The sequence below is a fragment of the Dreissena polymorpha genome, chromosome 1 (assembly GCF_020536995.1).
Source record: "Dreissena polymorpha isolate Duluth1 chromosome 1, UMN_Dpol_1.0, whole genome shotgun sequence".
NCBI lineage: Eukaryota > Metazoa > Mollusca > Bivalvia > Myida > Dreissenidae > Dreissena > Dreissena polymorpha.
In genome coordinates this window covers 146,496,631-146,515,488 of record NC_068355.1, presented here as the reverse complement: position 1 = coordinate 146,515,488, position 18,858 = coordinate 146,496,631, and the positions used below count along the sequence as shown (strand labels likewise).

Genomic DNA, 18,858 nt, shown 5'->3' with positions numbered 1-18,858 from the left:
TGTTCACGCGGCGTATCGCCGTGGCACTCGGCATCGATCCGCGCAACGACGCCGAGTCTGTATTAACCTCGCGTACTTTCGCGGAGTAAATCCGCCGCATACGTACGCGGCGGATCGAGTGAAAAGATATCCACCTACATGTACATACATGTATGTGTAGCGTAGAATTAATGACGCGCAACTGTTTATGTTTCGTTCGATTATCATTATTATATTTGTAATCCGAAACACACTACAGAATTTTAATGCTAACGCGTCCTTTGGCAAATTCTAGCGTCAAATAAACAGTGCTAAAATATCCTTTGTTTCATAAAAAGCGTGCGAAAATTATGCAGACATGTAGAACGTCGTTTGGAAAGTTTGGGTGTATTTTGTGTTGTATAAATACATGAACATCACGTCAGGCGTAAATCGCGTGTTCAGTGGAGAAAAAAAACGCCCCGATTAGACGTTATTTCACCATCTCTATAAATAGTAACAAATGCCCAAATGCATTTGATACTTAAGGAAATATCGAGAATGTTTGTGTATCGTAAATATTTACCAGCATTTGCTTTAAAACTGGAATATACGGGATTATCGGGTAATTAGTAGCGATATTAACTGTATAATATGAACAAAATAAAACGTGTTTATATACGCATATTCAAACAATAGTTGTAATAAGCTGATAATTAACAAAACTACAAATACGTCGTCACCGTCTTGATTATTGATGTGGCTTCAAACTGCTAATTTTCTCAGCTAAAATATAATAGCGGAATCAACATGCAATTAATTTATAAATCCACCATATGCTGGAGCCTTGACCACTTGTATGTGCGAAAACATAATTACGTGACCTTGTTTATGTGTGAAATACATACGCTACGGGCGGGAAACAAACTTAATAATTGGCCAGACACATTAACTATGCTTACATGTATATGCTAATACAATCCGCGCACAATACATTTATTATGATTTTAATTATAATTATAATTGTTCTTTCAAAATTTGTTAACTACATGTAACTAATAATTTAAAAAAAAATAATTCATGATCGCATCGACTCGGCATCATGTCGCGGACCGCGGCATGCCTCGGCGGACAGATGCAAAGTTTCGCGGCGAAATGCGACTTGCCGCCGCATACTGACGCGGCTTCAACGACTGACGCGGCATCGACTCGTTTCGCCTTGCCGCCGCGGATCGCGAAATACGTTTGTTCCGCTTTGGCTGTACTGTATGTCATTCCTCCAAACATTGACTGATAAAACAGCTATACTCAAACCTGCTAAAATTATATTAACCTATTATTTTTGTAATATCATACACCTTTGTATCAGATCATTATCGACTAGATGACAAAATCAGGTTTTTGGGGGAACGGTGTTGCAACCTAACAGTAAAACCCCTGATGTGGAACACAATGTAGAAGAAATAGGTTTTGCAATAAGGGCTCAAACCTGCCAAATATATGGAGTATGCATGTTACCACTAGACACTACTACTTGCCAACAAGTGCCCAAACACTTTAGCCCTTTAACAGTTAACTTTGTAATATAATTCTAATACACAACCAAGTATGCTTTCTTTCATTGCTGCTTAACCCTTTACGAATCAGATATGCATTTTTATCCATTTGCAGTCCCTTACAAATTTTAATTAAATACTTAAACAAGAGATGTGTTTGTCAGAAACACAATGCCCCTTATTGCGCCGCTTTGAAGCCATAAATTTGACCTTTGACCTTGAAGTATGACCTTGACCTTTCACCACTCAAAATTTGCAGCTCCATGAGATACACATGCATGCCAATTATTAAGTTGCTATCTTCAATATTGAAAAAGTTATGAAGAAGGTTAAAGTTTTGGTTAAAGTTTTTGAATTTGTTTTTTTTACCTTTGACCTTGAAGGGTGACCTTGACCTTGACCTTTCACCACTCAAAATGTGCAGCTCCATGAGATACACATGCATGCCAAATATCAAGTTGCTTTCTTGAATATTGCAAAAGTAATGACCAAGGTTAAAGTTTTGGTTAATGTTTTGGGACACACACACACATACAATGACAGGCCCGGGGGCATAAAAAATCAAGTTTTAAAGGCTTCGTTTCCAAACTTAAGATACTGATGAGCAGAAAACAGCATAAAATCTTAATAGCCTGCAAGTGACTCCCAGGCTGTTCTGATTTTGTGCTGGTTGCATACAGCCATTTTCAGTTTGCTTCTGAATCCAAATTGGGTTAAATGATATTCAAATAAGAAAAGGAATACATTTTTCCTGAAATGATTTGTTCATCTGTTTAAACTTCCACTAGCTGTGATTCAAAGTATAAATGCAGACCACCAAAACTGGCTGAACTTGCAATGAAATGTGTAAGTTAACTGTTCACTTTGAAATGAATGAAATACTGTCAAAAGAATTTGAATTCAAACATCACAATTTTATTTTATTTTTATTTTTAGTGTTTTTTTTGGGAGGGGTATTAATATGCAATTAAATAAACAAAATTGAAGATAAGTGTCGGTACTCATACATCAAGTAGAGCGAAACACAAAATAACTCATTTAAAACACATTAAAATACAATCCCTGATCATTAGGATATTAAAACGCAGGTAGTAAGCTTCAAGCCAAGTAAAGCTTTTACAACAAACTTATTTTTGTAATATTTCATTACTTTTCTATAATATCAATATGTGCATTTGATAATTCCTGTCGATACAACCCAGAGCACTGTGGAAGAATGTACAAATATCACATAATGCATTCACCAGACTGTTCTATGGGGATGTAAAATATAATAAGAACTTAAAATAACTCATAAATATTGTATACACTGTAGTAAACGACTTTTCTTAATACACAGTTTGTTGAATTAATGAATCAAAAAGCATAATTTTACCTTGGACTGTATGGTATTCTTGGCCTTAGCCAATCCTTCTCCTCCATCCTTACTACTGCTGCACCTTGGTGACGGTGCATGACTGATCATGGCATTCTGATACTTGGTGAAGAGCCAATTGTGCTTTGGAAACTCCTGCATGAGCCTCTGTTCATTGGAATCAATGGCTTCAGGCTTACTGTCCTCTTGCATGAGTCTCTGTGCATTGGATTCAATAGCTATCTGCTTACTGTCCTCCTGCATGAGTCTCTGTGGATTGGAATCCATGGCTCCCTGCTTACTCTCTTCCTGCATGAGCCTCTGTGAATTAGAATACATGGCTCCCGGCTTACCCTCCTCTCGTATTAGCAATCGTGCACTGGAATCCATGGCTCCCGGCTTACCCTCCTTCACTAGCCTCTGAATGTTGGCATCCATGGTTCCTGGCTCACCCTCCTGCAAATGCATCTGTGCCTTGAAGTCAATGGCTCCCTGCTTACCCCCTTCCTCATCACATACATCGCTGTAAGGCTGGCCTGAAATCATACCACAGCGGGGACATAAATTATAGGTCATTCATCTATATCCTGGAGATGGCAAATATTGTTTTTTTCATCTGTATCCTATAAAACGGTGAGAACACGGTGTAAAGCATGGTTGTGAGCTGTCCATGGCAGAAATGGAAAAATTGGCTATTCATCTATATCCGAAAGATGATGGATAATAGTTATTCATCTATATCCCAGTGACACATAATATTAGTTAGTCTTCTATATATCTTTTGACAAAAGGAGCACAATTTAAATGTCAGCCAAAGCACACTGCAAGACCAACTAAGGATACTGCTCATACTAAGGTGGTTTTTCATCAATATCCAACAAAGGTAGCTCTTCATCTATATCCCAATGGAACAAATATGATAAATTAACAATAAGCTGTAGAAAGTTACTGATTTAATATTCTCCCCTGTGAACACTTGTTATTGACTGTTTGGAAAATTGTATATGCTTTATTCACAAAAGCCAACCTTATGTTTAAACAAAAGCTTTTGAAAATTGAGCTAGCAAATTAATAATTTAAAATGCCTTCTTCTGCATTTCAATAATGAGCACATATATTCTTCAATATTCTGTTGTCTTGAATTAAACTGTTTATGAGATAATTGAGTGAAAACATAACAAAGTAAAATGATTTTTAATCTATCAAAATGTCAACTGAATAGATAACAATTACCAAAAACTAGATGTAAACAACTGAAATTTTGGAAATTCTGGTCCAAACAATTATATTGCTGCTAAATACAAGTATTCATATCATATATTAACACCAATATTCACCTTAGTTTAAATACCACAGAAAAATAAATGGTGCTTGCCATAATTGAGCAGAATACCTGGTATTCACAATTATGCAAAAGTAGATGACTTGATTTAGTACTTGGAATTTCCCTGCTGAATATTTTTGTATTTGGAAAGTCAAATTCGAAAAACAAGAGTAGCACGATGGCCCTACCTACATGTAGCTTATATTAAAAAAGCATTTTCTTTGATGTGATCTGGTGAACAAGTTTTTGTCTTGCAGCATAGTCAAATACAATTCTCATTTCACTCACACATAATTGTATCAAATTATGTTAAAATGGAAATGGTTTGGTATTATAATTGTTTATCTATCATATCAATAAATAACAATTCACATGGTCATTTAATTATACAGGCTAACCACCTGGTGGTTTAATTGATGTACATCAGAAAATTAAATTTACATCAATAAAAATTCTCATTGAATCAACATGAAATTCAGATCATTATTTATAGAACAATAAACGGAGTTTAGAAATTGATTTCTCAATATACTGATTGAACTCAACATCAATATTTTTTATCATAAATCTTTAATCTACCAAGGCATGTTTCACAAAGAAATAGGAAAATGTAATCAGCAATTTAATATGACTATTAGAACTAAATCTCAAAGTTATTATGAAATGGATCAACATTTATTTAAATAACATGGCCATCTAACATTTATTTAATAAATTAAAAGCTAACACATACCAATGCATTAGTTTCCACAAAAAGTCTTCATAATGTAATATTGCAGAACAATGAACTTGTTACTGTCTTCATAAATAAATGTAAATTGTCATTTAAAAAAACAGCGCCATATTGCATTCTGATTAAATTGGAAAAGAAACATCCAATAGAATAGGAGTGACAATTGTGTGTGATTTTTAAACTTCGTCCATAAAAAAAATCAATATCATCTTTTCTAATTGGTTGAAGGTTTAATTTGTGTGAAAACAATTTTATAAATACAATAAGTTGTCATTGTATAATGGTAAGAACGACTAGCTGTGTGTAAAAAATGGAAGATACCAAGAACATAGCATGCTGTAAATCCACCTGTTTTTTACCACACTTTCAAAACAAGCGGGCTTAAGGCCAAAGTCCCCTTCCCCTGAGACACGTGGAAACTAAACAATTATATACAGATTATACAATTTTGTCAAATAACTGTGGTTTTCTCTGTTTAATAGTCAGATTTGATGTTATCTTAGCATTAGTATTAGAGCATTTAATTTTTTACCATAAAAATATACAAATAAAAGTTACCCTTAAGATCGCACTAATTTTGACCCCAAGGTCATTATTTCAATCATCTTCTGTACAAAAATCTGAGCCGTTTCTGTACTAAGTCTGAACTGAATCTGGCCAGAACTAAGACAAAATTCATTTATTCTGTGCAGAAAATACATAGACACAGAATCTGCCTCAAAATCTGTACAGATAAATTATCCTTTCTGGGCAGAATAACAATACAATACAGTATATATATATATATATATATATATATATCGTAATTAACGTACAGAGCCGTGATGTAAGTCACATTGCAGTTTGTTCAGTTCAACTTCTCTTAATAATAAAATAAGTGTCAAAATAAAGAATAGTTCTAATATATGCAAATTTCATTGTGCAATTGTTAATATTCTCCAGAAAACTGCATCTTATTGACCCCTTGGTGCAAAAAGTACCATTGAAAAGAAGGAACATGGTACCGTGTTGCACCCATGGGGCAATATTATAAAGGAAGGTGAAGGGCTGTGGTCAACATACTGAATAGCTGGTAACACAGGTAACATTAGGTGTAAACAAGGTAGCAACAGCTTGAATAGCAATTAAAACGAGTGAATAAATTATTTCAAAATGTTTTGGTTTGTATTTTCACACTTCCCTTTAAACACCACTCACAGAGTTATTTGAGAGGCAAAGTTGTAGTCATGGAGACACTCTTAATGTGCAAATACTGGTTACTATGCATAAATGCTATATGTTCACCAGGACTGTGTTAGAGGTGTAGCTGCAATACATTCACAGATTTATGTAAATACAGCAGAATTGCACAGCAAAGTTTATTTATTTAAAATGTAATATTGCAATATTTAATGACCAAAGTCCTTAGAGAAATATGGCACAATCAGTACTAAAAGTGGTATAAAACATTGTATTTGTAAGAGTGTCAATGAAGAGGACGAATTCCAAGTTTTATACGCTTTCAAAACAAATAAAGACATTGTAGATAAATACCAAAGTATGCAGATTTTAACAAAGAAATAACTGGGATGTTTTATGCCAAATATTTCACCTCTTGGTCTGATTGTTAAAAACATTTTTTTTGCTATATTACTCTTAATTAAACATGTCATCCGGCATTTGCAAATTTGTAAGCCCCTGAACATGATTTGAACAAATTATGTAGAGGACCTTTAAACAATGTTTTACGTTAAATATTAAAGCTCTATCTCTTGTAGTTTTAAAGATTTTTGAAGTTTTAATTTTTAAATCTATCTTGAACTCTGGTTTCTTACATAGGCAATGAAACTGAATTTATTTATTGTGGGGAATATGTGCCCGCTCAGCAGCCAAGGCTCTTGCTTTGGTATTTTAATGTAATTATTCTTTTTCTTTTCTTTTTGTCCAAGGTATATTTTAAAAACAACATTAACTATCAACTTAAAACTTTAAAGGCAAGTAGCAAACATTTTGTAGAAGTGCAGTTTATTTAGGTACTATAAGATATATACACAAATAACTAATATGCAGAAAGGTCTAATTAATGGGAAGCCCATGAACAATAACTCTTGCATCCATTTTAACGTGTGGGCGTATTTCTATATGAGATATCAACATGAATTTTCAAAGGTTGATAGATCTCTTTCAGCTGTGCACAAGAGCAATAACTCCCATACTTCTAGCGTTTGTTAGTTCTGAGGTAATATTTACCATTATATATTGTAAACACTGAGGTAAATTGAATGCGTATTGTTTGTCAGGGTAATATCTTCGCTTTCTTTTTTTTTTGCTCCTACAAATTTTGTATAGATATATAGGTAACATTGAAGGAATTATGTACAGGAAAATTCACAAGAACCACAACTTAAGCCTTCATAATTGCAGAGTAATTGCACTTTTTAAGTTTATTAATAAAATTGTGTCTACGGCATATCTTGCATGACACATCTTAAGTAATAAGATTGCATTTAGTTGAATTGTTGCAAACATGAACTTTAACTTTTGCATCAATGAATGCACGTTTTTTTGCACTTAGTTGATTTCAAACTTGTTTAGTAGGACTTGTTCGTTCCAAAACATAAAAGATATGCTCCCTTCATTTTCCATATGAATCTCATTTCCAAAACCAATTTTTTTTTTTTAAACATAAAATAAAATGACTCTGATAAAAATCATGCCATGGGGGGGGGGGAGTATTTCAGGCGTTGACGTGAGTATTTAGTTAATTGTACCTGATAAAAAATACCAGTTTTTCATAGGCTCAGCCTGGTCATATACTATTGTACATATGATTGCATTTTTCCATAGTGGGCAGCAAGATTTTCATAATAGGTTAGTAAAGTAAAACGACATCATAGCTGAAAACTTTCCTCCTGCTATTATACATAACCTCCACATAAAAAAGAAATTCTAAGACGATCACGATAATTGTTGTTGTTTTTTATATGTTGCTGTAGTAGAGAACTCAATTATTTACGACAAAAAAGTCATGCAGGTTGACTCAAACACCAAAAATAAGATTAAAAATCTAAAAAAGTTCCACAAAAACTTCTTAAAAAGGTTATTTTTGAGAAAATTGTCTCAAAGGCCTGTAACTTTGTCAAAAATCAACAGACCAAAGAAATACTCAAACTTGATCTATAACTCATGAAGGTATCTGTGAGAATTGAAATTTGTGTCATCATTGTTATGCAGATTCCTTTAACCCTTTGCATGCTGGGAAATTTGTTGTCTGCTAAATTTCTAAAATTAGCATTTCTTAGATTATTTTTTTTCAAAGAATACTATCAGAATAGCAAACAGTTTGGATCCTGATGAGATGCCACGTTCTGTAGGAATTAAAAATTTAAGAAAGCAGGTTGTTTTCTCAAACCCGACAATGAAATAGATGGGGTTGCAATTTTATTGACCCATATTTTCATTTTCCCATTTTCATGAAATGACACAACTTATTAAAAAACACAAAATAGAAAACTTTCCTACCACTTTAAAACCCCTGACTTATAATAACGAGCAGATAGACAAATGACTTAATGTTTACAGTATACCAAAATCTTTGTACTATAACATGTACAAACTGAAAAAGTTAAATGTAGCTGCAAGGATCAATTTTGAATTCCCAGCCCCATTATAAATGATTTATATGCACGCATTTTCAAGTTGTCATTAGCAATATTCTTTTTCACTTAAAAGTAATGCAGACTCTTTGCATTAATAATTTATCAAAACATCAGCCAAAAAGGACCTTCATGAAGTGTATTCAAATAATTTGAGAATGTTTTTTTTTTAAATATTCTAATGATAACATTCATCCCTACCATTTACCAATATCTCAAAAAGAATGTATCATTACAACTGATAAAACAAAACAACAAATATAAACAACATATAAAAGAGTTCATTCCTACCTTCAATTATGCTTGTTTTTCATTATTTCCACCAACAATCTTTCGACAATGTTATAAGCATGTTGATTACCCTATTTATTTTTAAAGCTATGTCAATTTTGCCCGTAGACAGAGAGACGGATGGATGAACAGAGATAGAGATTGACAGAAAAACATGTATCAATCATATAGCCCCGGTTTCATTATATCGTTTTGAACTTACAATATTAAGTTTTGTTGTATTTTTTTAAATATCAATGACCTGCCTTTTGTACCTCACTGGTTAAACCACTAAAGGTTGTATACCAGCTACTTAATTATCCAATCAGCTATGTGTTTTTATTTCGTTTCACTGATTGATAAAGTTGCAGATAGTATCTATAACAGTATGGACATGATTTTAAAAACATAAAGAGTCATATAACGTCTCTACCACACTTTTCAAATGATCTTGGTAGTTATTGTAAAATTGCCCTTTTTGCAACATTTTCAAGTTGTGACATCTTTTAATCTAGATAATATGTATATATGTTTTAGCACTTGGTGTTTAATTCATAATTGATTGTTGCTGTTGTTGTTTTTTTTATAATTTCTGCATGCTGTCAATGACCTGAACATAATTGATCCAATATTCATGAAAATACATGTACTTCAAAGGTTAAAGGATATATGGATATAATGTAGAAATGGCGGTGCATTTTATTTTGACAATATATTGGATATATGTATAGGCTGCAAACCACACTTATGCTTTCTGTCTTTGATCCAATATAGTTCAGTTTTGATTGAGATATTATTGAGACAAATGTTCTGACCAAGTTTAATAAAGATCTATTAATAAATATCACCTAAAAAGTGTTTACACATTTTTTTAATTTGACTTATTGACCTAGAATTTAATCCCATGGGACCCGGTTTCAGCTCAGTCTCATAATTGGGATAAATGTTCGGAACAAGTTTCAGGAAGATTATGTATTACTTCAGACCTCTAGTGTGTTCACAAGGTTTTACTATGTCAAAGAAGTCAAATTGCCAGGCCATATTTCTCAACAGACCAGAACCATTTTCAAACTCGGCCAGATATCATTTGGACAAGCACTCTAAGCAAGTCTCATGAAGATTGGACAATAAATGTGACCTCTAGAGTGTCCTCCATCTTTTTCTCTTGTAAAAATGATCGGTACATGCCAAATGATATAAAATAGAAATTATCTCCCTTTAAAAGCTTGTTACTTCCCTTGTATTTTATTTTTTTTACCTTTGATCTTGAAGGATGACCTTGACCTTTCACCACTCAAAATTTGCAGCTTCATGAGATACACATGCATGCCAAATACCAAGTTGCTATCTTCAATATTGAAAAAGTTATGGCCAATGTTAAAGTTTTCGGACGGACGCACAGACAGACTGACAGTTCAACTGCTATATGCCACCCTACCGGGGGCATAAAAACATATCTAATTAATGTTATTTTGAATTGAAGGAAGCAGACAAATTGCTGACGACTAGTGGATGAGGACACAGCAAAATTGAGAAATTGTTTTCAGGAAGCATATGCTTAAAGGCAGACAACCAGGCAAACTCACTAAGTGAAACAACAAAATGTTAAAAAAGATCAAAAGACTCTTACGCACTCACGGAGACACCCATGAACCTGACTGTCTTGAACATGTATCAAGTTTAATAATAGACATATAAGAAAAACGAATCAACAACTGGCTGCCATGTTTTTAACAAAAAATACTCATTTTGAACTCCCCCATAAATATATAATTTGTTTAATGTCCTTAGCAAGTTTCATGATTACTGGGTAAAAAATGTGAATTCTAGAGTTTTAAGACATTAACTAGGAACCATGCTTAACATGCATGATAAATCATTATAAACAAGAGATGTGTTTCGTCAGAAACACAATGCCCACTACTGCGCCGCTTTGAAGCAATATATATGACATTTGACCTTGAAGGATGACCTTGACCTTTCACCACTCCAAAAATTGCAGCTCCATGAGATACACATGCATGCCAAATATCAAGTTGCTATCTTCAATATTGCAAAAAAAAGTTATGGGCAATGTTAAAGTTTTCTGACGGTCGGACAGAGGCCATATATTTGACCTTTGACCTTGCAGGATGATCTTGACCTTTCACCACTCAAAATGTGCAGCTCCATGAGAAAACACATGCATGCCACATATCAAGTTGCTATATTCAATATTGCAAAAGTTGACCTTGACTTTAAAGGATTACCTTGACCTTTCACCACTAAAAATGTGCAGCTCCATGAGATACACATGCATGCGAAATATCAAGTTGCTATCTTCAATATTGCAAAAGTGATGGTCCATGTTAAAGTTTACGGACGGACAGACAAAAGCCATATATTTGATCTTTGACCTTGAAGGATAACCTTGACATTGACCTTTCACCACTCAAAATGTGCAGCTCCATGAGATACACATGCATGCCAAATATCAAGTTGCTAGCTTCAATGTTGCAAAAGTTATGGGCAATGTTAAAGTTGATGTGCACAAAATTGTTCTGACCAAATTTAATAAAGATCGGACAAAAAATGTGGCCTCTAGAGTGTTAAGAAGGCAAATGTTGACGCCCAGGACGGACAAAAGACGATAACAAAAGATCACCATGAGCAATGTTGCTCAGGTAAGCTAAAAATTAATTTTGCATGGGCTTATCTGAAAACAATTGTGATGCAGCACTGCTTTTTTTTACTATTTAAACTGTGTGCTTAGCATGGAAATATTTTCTCTCCAATAAAAAAACTAATTAGGTACAACAGTTTGACACAAAATCTAAGAATAAATACAGGTTGTTTGTTCTCCTTTATTTTCTAAATATTGGACAAGTGCAAAGACCAAACATATTTCGTTATAGTTACTTCTCCTTGTTTCATGTTCAAATTACTTAAGCAGAAGATGGCTTTTTATTATGGTTCAACATAAATAAAATAATTTTAATATATAACTCACATTGGTAAATATGATGAAATGTAGAATACAAGAAGCAAATAACATTTTTCCTTAATATTTACAAAGTCAATGCCATTACTTTTTCCTGTAAGAATCAAAACTACATTAAGTTTCATGTTGATATCAGAGAAAAAGCCATGCAGAGTTTTGTGACAGACGGAATGACAGACTGACTGACGGACAACGCCAATTCTATTTCCTTTCGCCTTTGTTATAGAATAATTATTAATACTTCTTGACATATTGAGTCACAACTCAGTTTCGTCTTCGCCCCATCATATTTTCAGCTTGTAAAATCTACTGACTCAAAATAAAGTTTGATTGAACAACCATCTGTAATAATAGACTATCTAGGTAACATGGTTTTTCTCAGTAAATATTGACTTAAATACAATTTATTATATACCTGTATAGATTGCATGCATTTACCAAATCTTTGCCAATGGATCAATCAATGAAACCTCTGATTGAATAAACAGATTCATAGTGTCATTCACTTATTTACAGATATGTATACTGTGAAACCATGATTATTTGTTACGCATTAATTTTCGTGTTTTTCGTCAGTTGACTTATTGACGAATTTAAGATCCTAACGAACAATTATATCCCATATTTGAACAAACATAAGACTGAATACCAAAGGCATGAGGCATTAATATCCAACGTAATCTGCACATTCATACTTCGTCTGATTCAAAATCAAGATAAATCCAGTTTTGACACAAAGGGGTGTAGATAATACAGTGTACTCAACTGACCTGTGACATTGCTGTAAAACGCGTGTGCAGTACAGCTTTATCGATTGCGTTGATTCCGTTTAGGTAGAATAGTAATGATTAGCGCTAATTGTTTCAACTTTATTACCCATTGTGTGTTGTTTTTTTTTTTCAGAGTTGTTGCAGATTATACAGCCAACACGCAGCGGCCCCAGATCAAAACAATAAACGAAATTAAAAGATGACGATGTGTGATCAACACCTGACTAATATACCTTCTAGGAATTGATAACAATTAATACAGAACATATTGATTTGTGTTTGGTTGTTAACATTTAACTGCAAGGTGTGAAATAGCTTGTGTTTCGTGACTATGGGCTAGCGATCCATTTAATCATTGACAGCTTTTACAAGTGTTATGATACATGTTTGAAATCATTGTTATTTGTAGACATTATAAATTAAAATAATCTATGCTAAAATGCAATGGAAAACGTTACAGATAAATAGAAATTAGCAGTCATGACGATTAGTTCCTAACGTTGGGTAATTGTTTACAGAAATTCAATTTCATTTGCGCGCGCTTTTCATGAAATCCCCGTTTTTTGCATGTCTGAGTTTGATGCAATAAAATATTGCTTTGTATCCTATTGCATTCATTACAAAAATGTGATATGCAAATCTAAAAATTATTGTTCAGTTTTAACAAAACAACATGTGTTGATACAAATGAACGCCATATCATTTGATCTATCAGTTAATGTTAATTATAACACGTTTTTACAACGTGATTCGACATAACAGAAAGTTTGCAAAACAAGGAGCCATTTTGTTTTTGTTTAATTAAGCAAATTGGTGTTAAAAGAAATGATTAATATGTGTACTCGTATATGACCAGTTCAAGCAACTTTCAAATAAACAGCACATATATAATTACATATAACAGCATCATGGCATTGCCATAAAAATATTCATTTGTAATAAAATATTTAGCTTGCAAAAATAAAAAACTTTGCAAAACATTGTTTCATAAAGGAAATGAACATGAAATGATATGTTAAATACAATGTCTTAATGTGTGACATACATGTTTACTTCTTTAATTTTATTTTATTTTCGGAGTTTAATACTGTAATTTCACTTTTGAGATTTATGTTCAAGGTTTACCAGAACAAGTAAAAAAAGTATGGGGCACTATGACAATACCCTAAACCTATATGCAAAATTCTTCCTGTGAAATTATTTCGAAACTTACCCCAGTATACCGAATTTTACTTTGTATAGCGCGCACCCATGTATAGCGCGCAGGCTGGTTTATCAAAGCAAAAATTGCAGAAAAAAATATTTATAGACAATAAAACCACCAAATCGGACCGAAAATGGCTGCCATTTTACTATTGCGCAATCCAATAATCCGGGGCATTGGAAAGCTTAATTAAGCTCTCAACATAGGAAGCGTCATTATGATAAGGAGCATGGGTTGCATAGCACTATACTTTTCTGACAATTTTGTAATTTTCTAGCAACAAATTAACAGTCCACGTGCGGTTTCGTGTAAAACGAGAGAAAATAAGAATTCATGTACAGTGTATCATTTTTCCTCGGGGAAAGCATGGGCTTTAAATTTGAATGCTGAATTAAATTTTCGTGGCGCATGGTAGACAGGGCTATAGTTGTTGAGATATGTCAGTATTGACGTAAAACTGGCAGTCTATAATGTTGGACAAGTTGGGGTTATTGTTTGTCGCACTACAAAGGCGTGAATGTGATGAACAATTAAGGCGCCAAAAACCTTAACCAAACTGGAAAACACTTAAGAAGTCCCTGTTCACACCTACGGTTACCTGCAAAAAAGACCAAATACCTTTACCAGACTAACTTTATTTGAAAGTACCTTTTTATAGCAAAATGCTTTTCTGTACAGACCATTCTACACATAGAGAGGTAGGTGAAGTCACATGGACGTTACTTGATTTGTAAGTCTTGTAGGTAGACTCACAAATCAAAAATAAGGCAATGTATGTGATACAGTATAAAAAAAAAATTCTGGAAAAGTGTTATTTTCGGAGAAAATTGTTCTGTCCAAGGCCTGCAACGTCGTCAAAAATCAATGAATCAAAACAAAACTTGAACTTGATCTGTAAGTCATGTAATTAGACTCACATACCAAAAATAAGACTTTAGAAAGTGAATTCTTTAAACAACTCAGCCATAAAGGAAAATGCAATATTTATTACAATTATTATACTATATTTAAACCATTCCTAGAATTGCCATAAAATATAACATAAGAACTCAAAACAACTGTCACGCCATCAAAATTATTTTATTTTTCTCTCTTGTACTTTTGTTTTATTTCTTGAATCAGAGACCAAAGGTTAGAAATTTATTACAATTATATACTATATTTAACCATTCCTAGAATTGCCATAAAATATAACATAAGAACTCAAAACAACTGTCCACGCCATCAAAATTATTTATTTTTCTCTCTTGTACATTTTGTTTTATTTCTTGAATCAGAGACCAAAGGTAGAAAATTGTCATTAAATCAATCTGTGAACTAGTCACTCTAATTCATGTGATAAACTCATATTTTGCACAATACGGTACCATATGCCTCTGGTAAGAGTCACAATGCAATACATTAAACAGAAGATGTTTACAAAATGTTCAGGATTACCACTAAATTACTAGTGATTCAACCAAGGGGCATACAAGTGTCTTCAAGTGTCAAAAGATCACTTCCTATAGCAGAAGAACAGGAATAGTATCCTAAAGAGAGGTTTCTATTTTAGGGAATGTAACAAGGAAATAGTTGACAGATAACTACAAAACATTAAATATAAATAAATATTTCAAGATTCCAAATTCATTTCATGCCTTTTTAAACCAAGATTAAAGTGGTATTTAATGTCTTGCTATTTGAATTTTGTAAACATGTGAAACTTAATATTTAAACAAGAGCACTGCATAACGGATGCCACGCTCGGCTACAGGTGCAGTTTTGAATAAATGAAAGCTTTTCAGAATATTTTATTATTTTTTTTTAGAGGTCACAGTGACCTTGACCTTGACCTGATGATCCCAAAATGGGTGTGGCATGTTAGAACTTATCAAGGTGCATCTACATATGAAGTTTCAAAGTTGTAGGTGAAAGCACTTTGATTTTAGAGGCCAATGTTAAGGTTTAAGCACGACACGGACGGCGTATGTCAGACTGCGGACGATGAGCTGGCTATGACAATACCTCCGGTTTTTCCTCCGAAAACGCAGAGCTTAAAATGAGGAATGGTTATACTTTCTTATTTTAACGCATTTAGCCAAGTGACACAATAAAAGATTGCATGTTGGATAAAGGCACACTTTCCAACATCTAATGCAAAAAGAGGCTATTGTATCAAAATTACAATCTTGCCAAAAGGAGATTTAAGAAATAAAGCGACTTGTCTAAATTCTACTATGCATACTCATACAAAGGTAGATCAATTCAAGAGAGCAAAAGGACCTTAGGCACTAACCTGAGATCCCACAACAACATATATTTTTTTCCATCTTTGTGAAGCGGCGTCTTTGGTTCTTCAATTTGTGAAGAGAACAAGAGGGCCTGACAGGCCCAAGGTATCCCCCACATCATAATGCTTTGTTTGAGGATGGGTGCAAATTGGACGGATGAACATAATGATAGATGGACGGACGGAGGACAATAACACAAAACTAAGACAAAGGAAGGTTCTTAAGCCTTCACAATTTATTTCATACCAAGTTTCAAAGAAATCCGCCAAAGCGCTTCCAAGATATGGCTCCGGACACAAAAATGCCTATAGTAAAAAGCATTTTTTCAAGATACAAAGGGCCATAAGTCTGTTTTTAAACAGATGGTGTACAATGCCATTTGGCCTGCATCATCCTCTTATGCCATATATATCTCGTACCAAGTTTAAATGAAATCCGCCAAAGCACTTCCAAGATATGGCTCCGGACACAAAAGTGCCTATAGTAAAAGCATTTTTTCAAGATACAAAGGGCCATAAGTCTATTTTTAACAGATGGTGTACAATGCCATTTTGGCGTGCATCATCCTCTTATGCATATATATACTCATACCAAGTTTCAATGAAATCCGCCAAAGAACTTCCAAGATATGGCTCCGGACACTAAAAAGCATTTTTCAAGATACAAAGGGCCATAAGTCTGTTTTTAACAGATGGTGTACAATGCCATTTGGCGTGCATCATCCTCTTATGCTATATATACTCATACCAGTTTAAATGAAATCCACCAAAGAACTTCCAAAATATGGCTCCGGACACAAAAGTGCCGGACGGCCGGACGGACAGACGCCAAAACAATATCCTCCGCCTCTGGCGGGGGATAATTAGTAGCAACCTTTGCATAATTGTGCAAAACAATCACAACTTATGAAAATTGTGAACTTCAGTTGTTGTGAAGTGCAAAGTAAAATCATGTTTAAAGGGATCTTTTCACGGTTTGGTAAATTGACAAAATTGAAAAAATTTGTTTCAGATTCGCAAATTTTCGTTTTAGTTTTGATATTTGTGAGGAAACAGCATTACTTAACATTTACCATAGTCCAATATAGCCACTATATGTATCTTTTGACGATTTGAAAACCTAAAAATTATAAAGCGTTGCAACGCGAAACAATTGAATAATTTGGAGAGTTCTGTGTTGTCGTTTAAATTTACGAAACTACTAAGATTGCTTATATAAGGTATAAATACGCTCTGCATGAACACTCGGCAGAATAGCCGAGAGGTCTAATGCATTTTTACTCCAGGACTCCGGGGGTCACTGGTTCGAGCGCCGGTGCGAGCTACATTTTTTTCATTTTTTTTTAAATTTTATTCTTGATTTTTCACTGGAGCTTTTAAGATCCAATGTTTACATTTATCAAAATAAAGCATTTAATGACTAACTTCAAAATATGCCAAAATCTGTGAAAAGGCCCCTTTAATACACCCATAATGTTTTTTTTAATAATGCAACAAATAATATTTTCATTGTCTGGACAATATTTCTTCTAACAAATACAAACTTGCATTCACTTCATCTAATCAACAAAATGCATATAGGTAAACTCTTTCTAGAATCATAGTTAAGTTTAAACACTGTCAGTGTAACCTTGTCTTGCTTATGTAAAACATTAAACCATATTGGAATCATCAATACAAATTGAATCATAAAATTATGACATTCTCGGAATTCGAAAGATTTCCCCCTTCAGAAATTGACAGAATTTATGTTATTTTGTTCAAGTCTTAAATAAACAGAGAAATTAAGTCAATATTATTTTTATCAAGTCCAGTAGTAACTAACATAAAATCAGAACCTTCAATTGTCACCACCAAATTTAGCTACTTAAAAATGCTGGAATGGAGTAATTTGGGATGCAGGATCACATGACTTTTTGGAGTTCACAATTAAACGTTAATGGATGTAAACACACCGGTAAGTGTTGCTTTCTTAACAAATAACTTTTCAAAACAATTTTTCTTAAGAATTGAACTAGTGTATAAAGACAGATTTTATGCTGCTTGTGGCAATATGAAAGTCATCAAAATTACTTTATTTAATGAGCCTGTTTACTAGTTCAAAAATTTAATGTGCACTGTATTCATTGTACACGGTTATGCTTCATGCAACGTTACATTACATTTTGTCACCAATTTCAGACATATTCAAGGATTTATTTTTATACCTTAAGATATTGGCACAATTGTCTTTTATGCACTAAAGAGTAGTTCAATGTAGTTCAATAAATTAAGATATTTGCAAAAATAAAGTTTTTCAACGGTGTGTTAACATTCTGTCCAGCCCATGTGTAAAACCCTGAAAACCTTATTGATCCGCACCCTGTTCATTGTTGTTCTATCACATTGACACAATTCAGAGTGTTATTACAAATAGTTGTCTCCATTATATCACAAAAATAAATTGAAACTTGCCATTTGTACCCAAAGTTTCATACCCATAGTTGAGCCTTGTTTTGAAATATAAATTAAAAAAAATTAGACTTTCAAAATGATAAAAGCTTATGTTAATAAAATATTGTCAAATATTGAGAACGTCTCTAAGAAGGAAAAAAGCCCTGGTGCAGGCAGTGTTCACAAAAGACTTGTAAGGTAAATTGCCCTCAACATTTTGCTGACTTGGGTTTTAACAAACAAGAATGTTGAGAGTATGTATATCTGTATGCACTCTCACTAAAAACTGCACCAAACCTGTTTTTTTTGCTAGTTTGTGATATATGTTACTGGTATGGATCATTAAATTGTATTTTTAAGCAAGTTGATAAC

At 33.4% G+C, this 18,858-nt stretch overlaps 1 protein-coding gene across 1 annotated transcript in view; it reads right to left on the bottom strand.

Annotated features, from left to right (window-relative positions):
* The window catches only part of LOC127856752 (uncharacterized), a 62,823-nt gene that overhangs the window by 40,279 nt on the left and 3,686 nt on the right, over positions 1-18,858 (bottom strand). The window contains exon 2 of the mRNA XM_052392972.1: positions 2,890-3,404. Coding sequence (XP_052248932.1) covers positions 2,890-3,404 — 515 coding nt within the window. The remainder of the gene's footprint in view (positions 1-2,889; positions 3,405-18,858) is intronic.